Genomic DNA, 14,353 nt, shown 5'->3' with positions numbered 1-14,353 from the left:
GCAACTTGGAAAAATCGATAAACCTTTCGGGAAGGGGAAGAGGCTCCTACTTGCTGGGTCCAAAGATCAGCTAACTGGAGAACCCACTGAAAAATGTGTATAAAAGTTTCTCTAGTCGGTGACTAGAACAGAAGCGATCACAGTCTTTGTTCTGGTAGTCTGACGTCGTCGAATCAAAAATGTTGCTATAAGGGTTAACAGCGAGTGACTTCGAACGAGGTTGTTGTTAACAAGATATTTCGATATTGGGGTGAAACAATCGTAACTTCCAGCTTATATTCAACAAAGAACGTCTCTGAAAGCTCTTCTTTTATTTATTTATTTATTTTGTTTATGTGAATCTCGTCACAAAAGGTTGTACACCTATAGCAGATCACAGTAGGGCCATGGATTAGATGTTCCAAAAACTCTGTATTAGATCAAACATGGATTGCTTCAAGCCACTTCAGCCCTCACACCTGGCTATGAAAGTCACCTAATACAAGCCATTCACAGACATCCCTACCCATGGATGTTTGATTTGCTTCCGAATCGCAGCCCGTTGATTGGAGAGCAGTCATTCAGTCAACGTGGCATTACGATTATTTTCGCCATGTTTTCTTTTTATTTCTTCTAAGTTTTTTGTCCACTTGGAAGATATCTGCGCTGCATAAAAAAAACTGAGAAGCGAGCATACTTCACCTCCTCCATCGATAAATATTATCGATGGAGGAGGTGAAGGCGTTTGTGAGGATGTCATTTAAGAAACTGCAGAAACGAGTGTCTAAAATTGTCTCAAGTACTGAAAATAAAAATAAAAACGGTACCTTAATACACCTTCACATAAACTCTGGGATTTCAAACTCGGGCTCTTAACAATGACTTGTGCACCTCGCCATTCTTCCTAATTTATTTGCTAAGTGGCACAATCCCTCGACATTCTACGTACTGCATATTATTACAATGCGAAGTACGGAATGTAGTTCGACAGTCGGTTTAGTTCGAGATTCGTGCTATCAACAGAACACAAAAGAATGCGAATTGTAATGTCAGATTCCTCAAATAACGATTTGCATAAAAGGTGGTAACGCCGAAACAAAAAAAGTGTTCGTGTTGAACACGAACACTTTTTTTGTTTCGGCGTTACCACAAAAGTGTTCGTGTTGAATGATGTTTCACGTGACTCATCCTATCTCCGTTTTGACGTCTCCTGAAAGCAACTCTTAACGCCGATCATTGCAACCAAATAAACTCTTAACTGTATTGAAGGGCAGTAACGATTTGTGCGGCAGTGATCGGTGACGCATCGCTAGTGGCCAACATCCATCTTCTGTCTTCATGTGCGGAGAAACAACACCTCAAGTGAATCGTGACTGTGTTTTGTGCTTCGGGTTGATCGCAGTTTTGACGTTTGGGTGGGGACCACCGACCACGGATGCAGAAGATGTACGCGTTCAATGACGGACGCAGAGTCACACGTCGGTGAGCAACAGTAGTTGATAGTAAAGCTGAGCTTCAAATGTTTTCGAAACGAGGCTGTTTGGGCAGAACGCAACTTGGTTAATATTCAAAACAAACGGCGGATGTGTCAAGAGAAAAAGAACAAACATCATCCCTGTATTTTTGTCATGTCTCCTCGAGTCTCGAGCTGGCTCTAATTCCGAAAGCGATTTAACTAAGTTGTTCTGAACAGTGGAGCATATCGAGGCACAAGGACCTTTCTTTGAACTCAAATAATCGTCGGAAGCACACTGCACCTCTTGCAGCTAGGTGGCACTTTATATAAAAATAAAATAAAATAAAATAAAATAAAATAAAATAAAATAAAATAAATTTAAAGGCAAATTCTCCATGACATATCGAAGAAATTTGGAATTTAGCCAATGTATTTGCAAAGAATGGCAGATCGCTCAAAAACTATGAGGTAAGCGAGTTTAAGAACTCTGCTCTAAGATCCGGGAACGATTTTTGTGACACTACAAATTCCGAAAACGTACGGAATTTTACGGAGTGAAATCTCGTAACAAATTAATATCATTACCTGATACTTGACAACTCTCGAATACGAGGGCTTTTCCAAAGTGAGGCGTATTCTTTCTAAATGACCATCGCATACACTAAACAGTTGGTTGGAAGAATGTAACCATGCATGTGACTATCAGAGCAAGAATGTGGATGCACAAGTGGGATGGTGAAAACCAAAAAAGTGCGATTCGTTTTCTCCATAAAAAAAAAAAAGGGAAAAATGAAAAACGAAATTCACACCGAACGTGTTAGCACACAAATACGATCGCCTGATGAACAAACTGTTGTGTGGTGGTGGTGATACAGTGCTGTCATCTGATGACGAACTGAGCCTTCCCGAGCGTGGTTTTCGTCATTCGGATAAGAAGGCCATTTTGAAATGCATTGAATCCCGCAGCAGCAACAAAAATAACAGACTCGTTTTCTGTTCGCAGAATATAATAAGAAGCTCGATGCGAATTCGGATCAGTGCGTTTTGCCCTTTGTACACAGAAAACGAATCGCACCTCTCATCAGTCATTTTGTTTCTGTTCTTACGTGTGAAGATCCAAGCGCTTTTCTGTATGCTGCAACAGCCACTGTCATCTCAAGCAACATTAGGCATTCCTTCGTACTATCTTAGTTTTCTGAAATCGCCCTGGTACAAAGTTCTTCATCCCATCCCTTTTTGCTGATATAATCATTTTCTGACAGCTCAAACATTTATTCAATGGTCTGAAACTTTTGTTGCGTTCCTTCGAAATGCACTTTATAATTATCGCACACCTGTTTTTAAAGAAAGTTCTAGCTTTCTTCGAATAACAATCTTTACTGCGATCTCTACTCGTCTTTTTAAACGCAGCCATGTGACATTTAAAAGAACATTTTTTATATAAGTATTTTTCATATAAATGACACTGAATAATTTCGGTCGCACTTAGAAAGGTTAATTTTCGGTGTACGTTTACTTAAAATTATAAGTTTAAATTGCTATCAAATTTAAACCAATTAAAATTATTATTATTATTATTATTATTATTATTATTATTATTATTATTTTAACTCACCATTTTAAGTCTGTCACTCTTTTCTTTCGCTACCTTTAACAATACTTTCAAGTCCTCTCTCATAAAAAATTTATCACCTTTCAATTCATTCGTACCCGCCACAATTATTAATTCTTTCACCCTCTGATTTTGCACTCTAATACTCGCACTTACATCCTTAAATTTCGCACCCGATTAAACAACTTTAATCAGCATTTCGTGAACTCTGTCCAAAAGCTATAAGAAACGACCTTTCCTCACACAAACGAACATTCTCCACCAGGTCCACAAGCAACCCAGTCGATGTGGTTCCCCACAGTAACAAAAGAAGAACTAACACTGGCAATTCAACAAATTAACCCTAACAAAGGACCGGGGATAGACGGAATCAGACTAAAAGACATCAAGAACCACTCAACCAACCTACTTCCAGTAATACAAAAACTGTTAAATAAAATCTTCGAAACGGGACACATACCTGAAACACTGAAGACTGCATTAATTACACCCATACACAAACAGGGAAAAAGAAACATTACAAGTAATTACAGACCCATCGCCACGCTGTCTGTACTCAACCAAATCATGGAGCGCATCGTGCATCAGAAACTCTCCACATACGTTGAAAATTTTCAAATCATTCCCAAAACACAGTATAGCTTTCAAAAAAATAAAGGAACAGCAACACTCCTGGAAGATTTCACAGATCTAATAAATGCTGCATTGGATAAAAACAGAATAACATTAGTGGTATTCATTGACCTAACAAAAGCATTTGACACACTAACACACAAAACCTTGTTAACGAAACTAACCCATATCTGAATTGGAGCTACTCCAGTGGTTTAAAGCATACACGAAAAACAGAAAGCACATCACACGTATAGGATCAGCATAGAGCAAAGAGGTACATGTAACCTGTGGAGTACCACAAGGAGCTGTCCTATCTCCCATCCTATTTAACATATACACACACGACATAAGCCAACTCCCCTAAAAAGTAAAATCTTCCAGTACGCAGACGACACGGCCATAGTATCCATTCACAACAATGCAAATATCGCTTACAGAAATATGCAACACGACATCAATCAAATCACTAACTGGTTAACTGAAAACGGCATATATATACCCTGGAAAAACACAGCTAATGGTATTCAAAAACCCCCAAACCCTGCCCATAGAAACTAAATATCTCACTATCCGACATTCATCCTCCTATACACAAAGCGCAGAACCTAAAACCACAACCATCACACAGGTGAAAACAACACGCTATCTCGGACTTCACTTCGATGCTGATCAAAGTTGGAATAGCCATACAAATTACCTACATAAAAAGCTTAGGATAATAGCAAGCAAAGTATACAGATTAAAAGACATTGCCCCAACCCACATAAAAATACTAATCTATAAAGCATTATGTGAAAACATTTTAAGATATGCAATCACATCATACACTTTCTGCGCAGACTACAGACTTAACAGGCTACAATGGTTGCAGGATAAAATGGTAAAACTGATATTCTGGGAACAACCCACTCTTATGCAGGAAGCATGGACAAAACACAAAATATTTAAAGTGAAACACTTACGCCACTACACAGTCATGTTAAAACATTACTACAGCCCAACATATAGAGTAACCAGAACAACATATCAAATAACAAGACCACAGTCAACAAACTACATAACATATAAATACAACAATCAGCACGGCAAAGCCACCCGAAACTTCTATGTACCTGACATGATAAACAAACTGCCGTTCGACAACAGAAACCTAGGAATATACAGAGAGCTGAAACAGGCGCTATATAAACATTATAGCGGGAATGAAAATTAGAGCAATTCCTGTTTCTCTCTCACCCACACACACGCACACACACACAAACCTATGACAAAGCCCTGCTCAAAAAACCATCACTACAAGAACACAAAGAAACAAATATGCCATGTCTAAATCCAACCCTATCTGCACACACACAAAAAAAGTAAAACTGCAATAGCAGTTGAAGTCTTCCAAGCACGTACCAACTAACAGTAAAATCAACACCTGGCTTGTGACCAGTATAGGAACATAACCAAGAAACCACCACCACCATCTATCATCTATTATCTTCCTCAGATAAGCTCTGCTAAGCTTCGAGGAAGAAAATTATTAACTTGCAAGTATCTGTTATTCACAATTGTAATGTGTTATAAATATTATATATATATATATAATTATTACAGCATCTATGTATGCAATTTATTTGACACATAAAAAATAATAATAAATAAATAAAATAAATAAATAAATAAATAAATTATGTGACACCACGAGAAGACGCTCTGCATAACACGATCCACCGTCTACGCTACTTAATCCTCAATTTGCATACTACGGCATTGTCCACCATCTACACACTACCCTATTTACCGCCCATCAGCACTATTTTTGTCTATTAATTATGCGTGTTCTCTGGCCGATTTCCCTATGCGGATTGAAAATCCCGAATTTCTTAAAGGGAAAAAAAATCCTTCTTCCTCCATATGAGATCGGCTAAGTCACCTTTGATTGAAAAAGATCATAAAAATTTCCGTCGTTATGATGAGAATCGGACTCAGGTCTTTTTTAGTCGAAAAGAGCACGATGTCTCATTGTTTTTCCAACTGCGGCACATTTGGTGTATATGCAATAAAAATATCAGTTAAAGTACTCTTATAATTATGAACTATTTAATGAAAACAGGTACTTGACAGTTGCTTATTCGTAAATATGGTAACAGACAGCGCTAACTGCTAGCTGAAGAATAATACCATATTGCGAGCAACGATAACCATTAGGATGGATGTAGAAGTTCGGAAATTCAACAATAAATTTTCTTATGTTGGAACTTCTCTTTAAACTTCCATTCTCTCACCAAAAGATGCCTTCTTTAACAGTTTAAAATGGCATTAATTTTATGTTATCCATCATTATTCACGCTCCGTTTTATTCACCAAAAGGTTCAAACAATGACTGCAACAACCTTATCATATTAGGGTTCCTGTAGAAAACAGAATATTAAACTCTACAGTCTTATTAAAAAAAATGGAGTTAACAAAAGATATTCATGCAAAGAGGAACAAAAGATAGTGGATTTCCTATATTTTCGCACACTTACCCTTTTCTGTCTTTCCAAACGGCGTCTGTGGAACACCAAGAAGTTGCAGGGAACTCGGCCTGTGCTGGTTGCGTGGTCGCTGTCCTGGCGGAAGGTGCGACAACATTTCGACTACACTGGAAGGTAAAGTCCTACATCAGAAACAATAAAATGGATGTTCGTTACGAGCTAAACTTACCAACAAAACTTTAGGGCATGAAAAACACCCCCGATTTTGTAAATTAAAACAACCATAAGTATTGGCCGAATATTAAGGAATATCAGTTTACGATATCCGACTGTTTTCACACTTATGAAAGCGAAGCAGGATTATTGTGTAGTTTGTATTAATTATTAAAATATTTAAGGATAATTGAAGGCGCAGCTATTTGGAGGCTAACTATTCCATCAAAACCTGATGTAAACTAATTATTCTTGATGTCATGAGAGGCTAAGGAAAAGGTGAACAAGCAGGAAAAGTGTACTGCATAAAAGGAATACACGGAACTTGAAGAGTTATTATATGCAAACTATATTACGTACGAAAATCGTGAAGTATTCAAATAGGATTCAGCTTGTAAGATGTTTATTCAATCGTATTAATAATAATAATTGATAATAATTAATAATAATATTAATTCAAATAATAATAATTGTTATTAATTATTATTATTATTATTACATTCCAGGTGAACTCCTGCTCTTTGTGATTAAACACTAATCTAACAAAGCCTTCTGTGTGAGTCACATATTCAAATTTGCTCATGAAATGAGTTGAGCTTCCTTAAGACTCTTTTTCATATTTTTCAATTTCAACACATTTCTTGAGGATAAGATTAAACGTTTTGCATCTTTTTTTATGTTAAAAATGTCTTTGCCGAAGTTATCCAGAAATTTTCATAAAAAAAAAAAATTAAAAAAAAAATTAAAAAAAAAAAAGGAAAAGAAAAACGCTACCTCAGTGCTTCCCAAACTTATGGATGCCAAGGTCACCTCTGGAAAAATTAAAATATTTCACGCCCCCCCCATCGAAAATAAAATCGTAATACAGACATATATTATTATAATATTTATTGTATTTATATTCAATACAATTTATCTCCAAGATTTTGCGTTTGTAATCTTTTTTCTGCTTCTTATCAATACCTTTGAAATGAAACTTATATGAAAAAGCATATATTTACTAATATTCATTCGCTGAAATAAGCAAGAAGCAAAATTTGTGAACCAACACCAATGTGTGATTTTTTCCATTAAAATATAAAAAAAAAACAAAATAGAAATAATAAAAATTAAATACGTTTCTTTTAAGATTAAAAAAAATCTGCTTAGTCTTAAAACATTTTAAATTTGTTTTCATTATTTCACGGCCCCCTCAACAAAACTTACGGCCCCCAAGGGGACCGCGGCCCACAGTTTGGGAAGCGTTGCGCTACTTTACTAAATTGTGACGTTCAAGTGTTGCGCGCCCTCATACGAGTAGCAGGAGAACTTACGGTAAAGATGTTTTTAATACCTGCCGCTGTGACGCAAAAATCATTTTCGAAAACTTCTAAAGATGCAGCAGGACACATTATGGACCTGGAATGAATATAAAATCAAAATGAGGATATTAGACAACCGTACGCCGAAGGTTTATTCTCATCAACTCTCCGGTAGTGTTTGAAACTTTTATTTCATCCATTTGGCTTGAAAATGATGATGGATGTCAAACCTCTTGCCAAATCGAAACTTTTTTTGGCTCTATTTTTTTTGTATTATAAAATCAAAGTTAATTAATTATTAAGAATTATTTTAGATTCATAATATCTTTAAACAAAAAACATAAAGCATAATTGTAAAAGCATTCTTTAAATTATTGATGCTTTCTATGCTTTTTTTAATTTATTTTTATTTCAGTAAACTTGCTTATATGTAATTAAATGCTATTTTTGTTTACCAAAAAAGTAATTACGTGATTCATTTATTTTGATTTTTATTTACTTTTGTGCTAATCCACTGATATGGCTTCCTGTTTGTACAAAAGCTCAATTGTAACCATTGTGTGTGATGGGTTACATACAATGTAAAATTTGTGCCATAGAAATCGTTAATCTCAGAAAAACAATTATTGTATAAAAAATAAATTTAATAAGTATGAAGCAAGAAAAAGGGATGGCGTTGATTTCATATTTTTCATTGTTGCATCAGAAAATCTCTCAACATTTCTCCGATTTATAGTTAAAATCGCTCTGTATAATTTATAATTTAGATCCGAGGATGGAATTATTTTTACTATTACCAAGTGATGTTAACTAAACATAATATAAATTATCCCCAAACGCTGATTAGAAACAACTACAATAACAATAATAAATAACATTTACGAAATTTACGAATGAATAATGAATGAGGTCATCGTACTTATACATTTTGCAAACTTCAGAATTAAGAATAGATTAAATAACGAAACATTTTTATGTTCTTTTTTATTATTTTCCTTTTAGCTAAAATAATAACAGTAATTATTCTAATTATAATAACAACAAACATCGTTTTCAATCATTTACAGACACAATGATGCCAACTTAAAATGGGGATTAAGTAATTCTAATATATTCTGGGCTAAATGATTTCTAGGTCTTCGATGGAAAAGCGTCTTAAGTGAAAACATCTTAAGGGAATTGAAGGGGTGAGGCTGCAAGGCGTTAGTATCATGTGAGGCCCATTTGAAAACATATGGTTATATTTTCAGGAGTGCAAGAGGCTGTCAAATTATTAATAATTTAATTACTTGTCTACTTCAAAGATAGTGGGTGAGGTTAAAGTGTCACCACATGTAAAATTAGAGTAAATGCACTTCACTGGTTTTACAGAATTATTTGCCTGCTCTTCTCAGCAATAAATTCTATTTGATCTGAATAAGCTTGTTGCGTTGCCACTCAACACAGTGGTTCCCAACCTTTTCCCACTTGCTTATCTCTTTTAAACCCATTTCTATAAATTGTACCCCTTGTTTTTAAATACCGACACTTTTGTTCAGTGCCTATCTTAACGTAAAATAGTGGAAATTATTGTTTTTCCACCATTACTGATTATTTTTCGTATATCCCTGAACGACCAGCACGTACCCCCGGGGGGGGGGGGATACGCGCACCACCAATTGCAAACCAGTGCCTTAGGATATACTTTCTTAAATGCGTCCGTTGCTCAGGAGATGGAAAAGCCGGGTTCGACTCTCGTCATGACATAAACGTTTTGAATTTTTATAAGAACTTTTTCAGTTTTAACTCCCTTTTCTATGACGGCTTGAAGCTGAAATGCATTATCCAAAATTCAAATTAGCAACATGCGTTTTAAGAACTTCAAAACGGATTTCAACACACCCAAACCAGTGTGGCATTTCAAAGTGTGGCATTTAACCATATTTTTTAAACATCGATTCTGAAATAAAATAACCAATTAAAAAAAAAAGAAGAAGAAGAGAGATCCGAATAAGAAATGGAGTCTAAATAATTTCTTATAACCATGAGATTCGAAATACATTCACGAGATTCAAATTGCCCGTTGTCAATGATTTTGGTCTAAGTTTTCCAATTGTTACCACCTCTTTCGTATCTGAACAGTTCTATTGCATCATCGTCCACATGAAAATCCAATGTCTTGGATTACTATTTTCCTTTCAATACTCACACTTATCTCCTCTAATTCCAGGCTCGCATAATTTAATTCCTCCTTTGATTTTTCGCCAGGAAGAGATCAACAGAATCTTGTCCAGTCTCGATACCCAAGGGTTTCCTGGCACTGACGGCATTGCCCTGAGGGTTTGGTCCTCCAAAATTCACTTCTGTTCTGTGTCGCCGTTTCGCACTCTCTTTTTCCGCTGGTATTTATCAAGTTGGAAATTAGCCTGAAATCTCAAGCTTGTACGTTATTGTTCAGTAAGAAACAAATCTTTACCATCAAATGATCCTATTTCTTTCACTTCCATCTTTCCTAATATAACAATGGAGAATTCCATTAGCAGTCAACCTTTGCACTCTCTGGAAGCCTCTCAAAGATCTCCACTCACCTATGGACAAATGGAATGTGTTATTATTGCATGGTCTGTTTTCTGTCTTTTGTAATTGGTTGCAGTCTTTCTTTCTCTCTTTCTCTCTCTCTCTCTCTCTCTCTGGCTGTACGTTATGCGTAATAGTGGTGAATCATTATCCTTACACTTTGCAATTATTGCTGGTGTACCACGGAACTCTTGTCTCGCTAACTCTCTTTCTTCTGTACAACACTGACCATCTTCAATACAGCAAATCCAACTGACTTTTGCTTATAACACCACTTCGTGCTTCACTTTCTTACTTAACAATCCTTAAACATTATTCAGCAAAAGAATAAAATGTTTAAACCATCTTCTACTGCCTGATATAATGATCTCCAAATTATTCTCTGGTGTCAATCTGTGATCATTATTACCTCCTTCGATACTAACAAAACTGCCATGTTTTTGAAAAAAAAAAAAAAAAACAGAGAGAGAGAATGAGAGAGTAAAGTATTTTTTTCCCGCTCCCACTTTTGATAACACCTAAATGTTTTACGTATTGGGAAAAGTAGTATAAAATGTTTCATTAGATGACTTTATCTTCTGTCGTTCCTTTATGTGCATCACCTCCTCCTGAGTAAAAATCTCAGATTTTCTCTTTTACTCCTAACATTAGCTCACTTATGGGCAACTACTAACACTATACAAATCAAAAATTCGCCCACCACAGAAATACTTTTCGCACATCTGGAGCGAATTAATATCCCATCAACTCGCGCCACCTTTCACGCAGACATTTTCGATTTACAGCAGGAATTTTCTACGAATGGTTGTTATTTATCAAATTTGGCATCAATAATCACTCCACTCAAGCAAATCTGCAAGTTTTTGACGCATTATTGGTTGAACGACCTTTATGGTTGAGAATCATCATCAGACATTTTAATCAGTTCCACTAATTCATGTTAATTTTGGCTAACTATAATTGATTGCTTTAAAGTGCTACTTATTTTAGTTTGATTTTTCGTCGGTGTTTATTTTTTGCTCCAGCGTTGGCTATATCCACGAAAAGGGATATGTGTTAGAAATTTCTCTGTGTTAAGAAATTTCTAACACAGAGACAAAACTGAAACCATTTTTGAGCACACTACATGCTTGTCCACGGATCAACGTAAACTTGAGTGCGTCAACGACACGTTATCTGACCACATTCGTGCAGCTGGAAATGTGAGACGCCGGTGTCAACTCGGTTAGGAACATTTAGCAGCTACTAAGGTAGGCACTTAATGAACATCCTGAGCATTTTTTTTTTTTTTTTTTAGTCCCGCCTCTTCGGTCTTGCCCTTATCTTTGCTTAACCCAGTTGTCTGCGGTGGTGCCAGAGGTCTCTAAATCCCGACGACTGTCCTATTTCGGTCTGCCACTGTCACCGTTGATTGGCACAGATCATAACAGATCACGGCAGGGGGATGCTCTTGCCGCCATTGTCATCAATCTCTGTAGCGGGACCGCTGTACATGAGAAGTAAAATCGGCCGCAGTTAACCCAAGTCGTTACCTTCTGAAACTGAAGCTTTTTTTTTTCTTTCCTTCCTTCTTTCGATGTATCTGTGGTCAATGTTTCCGTGCTCGACCGGGGCATGGTTGCCTGTCTAATTGGCTTACAACTCCGTTCATATTTATCGGTACGAAGTTGTGTGTGTTTACTCAGAGCTGACTAAGACCAGAGCTCCGTAGATCCGTTAAGTAAAGTAGGGTCGCTATTTGGGGGGTTGTTACACTACCAGTCAGACAGGTCCTCTACGCGAAATGAACTCTGTGCTATTAACCAGAGTGAAGTGTAAATACGAAGACATATGGTGGGGATGTGAGCGTCTAACGTCTAGCGTATTACGGCAGTGGGATGGTGAAATATCAGGAAGGAAACGGGCCTTTTGACACGCTGCAGGATGATATATAGTGTTTAATGACGTCACAGCACGTGGTGCCCCGAACACATGGATGCATAGTGAAGTTTCCTTAAGTGCCACAATCATTAGCAGATAGTGCACGCCATACAAAACCAAGGTCGACAATGTCTCAGTGTTAAAAGCAGATGACTAACGATCATTACAGGAAATTTATGCCATTCATCTAAATAAGTGATTGGACGAGCCTGATGCTGCTGCTGCTGCTACTGGCAGCTGTCAAAGTGCGATGTGAAGTGCTTTTTAAAGTTCTAATCACGAACAAAGTTGAATCCCCCCCCCCCAAACTTAGATCGTTCATTTGAATTCGATGTGTGAAACACGATCTCTTTTGAGGAGAATTAAATGATAAATTTTTTCTAATTTAAAAAAAGGGAAAAAACAGTTGATCTTTTTGCAGTTTCTATAAAATTGTCCCTCTAAATATTCTGATTATCCAAAAAATATTTTGCTCTATTTAAAAAATAATGTAATTAACATCCCAATTCGTTATAAAAATCATATCTTTATTTTATAATAATTTAATAAATTAACAGTTTTATAAACTTTAGAAAACGAGAAACTAAATGCAAAATGCCATGAATACATACTTATATTTATAATTAGTAATTTTATGTATCAAATAAACATTAAAGCAGGAAATGAAATTTGATCGCCCACTAGAGATCGCTTCATCGGTATCAATTGTCGTCTGACCAAGTTCGAAAACAATCGTTTGCCAACAATTCGACTTCAATTAAATCGATTTTTTTCTTCTTATTTTATCTACTTTTAATGCAGCATATACTATTGGATGAACATATAAGATTGTAAGAATTGAATTTTTTTTTTTTTAAAAAGTTTTGTTTTGTATTTTATATATTTTTAAGATAATTATTAGTACATACTTTTCGCAATGAAAGAGAAATTCAAGTAGTTACATTTCCATGTCACAATTTCTAAATATGGACTAAATATTAGAATTAAGTAATTTGTGTTCTGATTAAAAAGGATCTTTTGAACTTCACTTGCGTCTTACATCTTTAATGGAAGAGAAGATCTCAGATAAATAAAAATGCACAGCTGTCCATATAGAAGTAGCAATCTATGAGTGCCAATTCTCAATAAGTCTCTTTTATCCTCAATAAATAGGAGTATGAGGACAGCACAACTGATCAAAGTATGTTTTCCAGAAGAGGATATAACCGAGGCTGTGATGCTGCAGAGAAATCGAATGGAGATTGTTGTTGTTGTGGCAATGAATTATTTATGCAAGAAAATTTTTTGTGAGGCAGCACAATGAAAGATGTTGTTTAGTAATAAAGGCAAAGAGCGAAAAGAGAGAGAGAAGAACGATGTTTTCACATACTGCAATACTTACATCGTGTAAGAAATGCCGTAAAGAAAAGAAAATTAATATTCATTTTATGTGTGTTTGGGATGCGATTATAAGTGCGATGGTTGACATATAAATATATTTGGCATTTAGATTACCTGTTGATAAACAGATACCAAGAAATGGAAATAGATAGAGCGGTTTCAGACAAGATTCTGCGCAAATAAATGTCGAATGAAATTTTGTCTGAAAGGAAAATATGTAAAGGGAAGTAGTCAAAAAGATGTCCGGCGTGAATTCATCTCACGTGGGTGGAAATAGCTGCTGGGAAATCAGGTTTGATGATTACAGCACGGATTAGTTAGATTTAGTCGACAACAAAATATACTGTCATCGAATATATTTTGTGTTAATTACGCGTTGCACGTATGTTCTCCGGGCTGTTTGCCTGTTTCGCGGAATGGAAAAAATCCTACTACGCCAATAAGAGACGGATAATTCAGATTCAGATTCCCCCCCCCCCCCATCCGCGTATTTCTCGATGCAATGTTGGGACGTAGCAGAACGAGTAATACTGACTGTGTAGGAACAGATAAAACTAGTTTTGAAGTCTGCGATATAACTCCACTTGTGTATACAAATGCTAGAAGTGTTGGGACCAAATGAGAAATGGTGATAGTAACTAATTTAAAAACTCATTTAAGGATATTTGGCATACGTGGGACTGGTTGAAGGTGACATTGTAACAGGTACTAGAATATACCGGTTACGGCATATTTCTACAGGACAGGGAACAATGGGGGGAGGGAATATTAATCATTTGGGAAATCAAACTCACACTGAGAGAGAGAGAGAGAGAGAGAGAGAGAGAGAGATAGGAGAACCAGGAAGGAAACAGTG

At 36.1% G+C, this 14,353-nt stretch overlaps 1 protein-coding gene across 3 annotated transcripts in view; it reads right to left on the bottom strand.

Moving 5' to 3' along the window:
- LOC150107810 (T-box transcription factor TBX1-like) overlaps positions 1-14,353 on the bottom strand; it is a 181,825-nt gene that overhangs the window by 17,584 nt on the left and 149,888 nt on the right. For 2 of the 3 annotated variants that reach the window (XM_090391570.1, XM_090391572.1), the window contains exon 7: positions 6,179-6,309. In XM_090391570.1, coding sequence (XP_090247696.1) covers positions 6,179-6,309 — 131 coding nt within the window. The remainder of the gene's footprint in view (positions 1-6,178; positions 6,310-14,353) is intronic. The other variant, XM_090391571.1, reaches the window with a different exon arrangement.

The sequence above is a fragment of the Typopeltis vanoorti genome, chromosome 4 (assembly GCF_054136105.1).
Source record: "Typopeltis vanoorti isolate ZY-2024b chromosome 4, IOZ_Tvanoo_1.0, whole genome shotgun sequence".
Classification (NCBI taxonomy): domain Eukaryota; kingdom Metazoa; phylum Arthropoda; class Arachnida; order Uropygi; family Thelyphonidae; genus Typopeltis; species Typopeltis vanoorti.
Note: the sequence above shows the minus strand (reverse complement) of the source record. Positions and strands in the feature narration are given on the sequence as shown.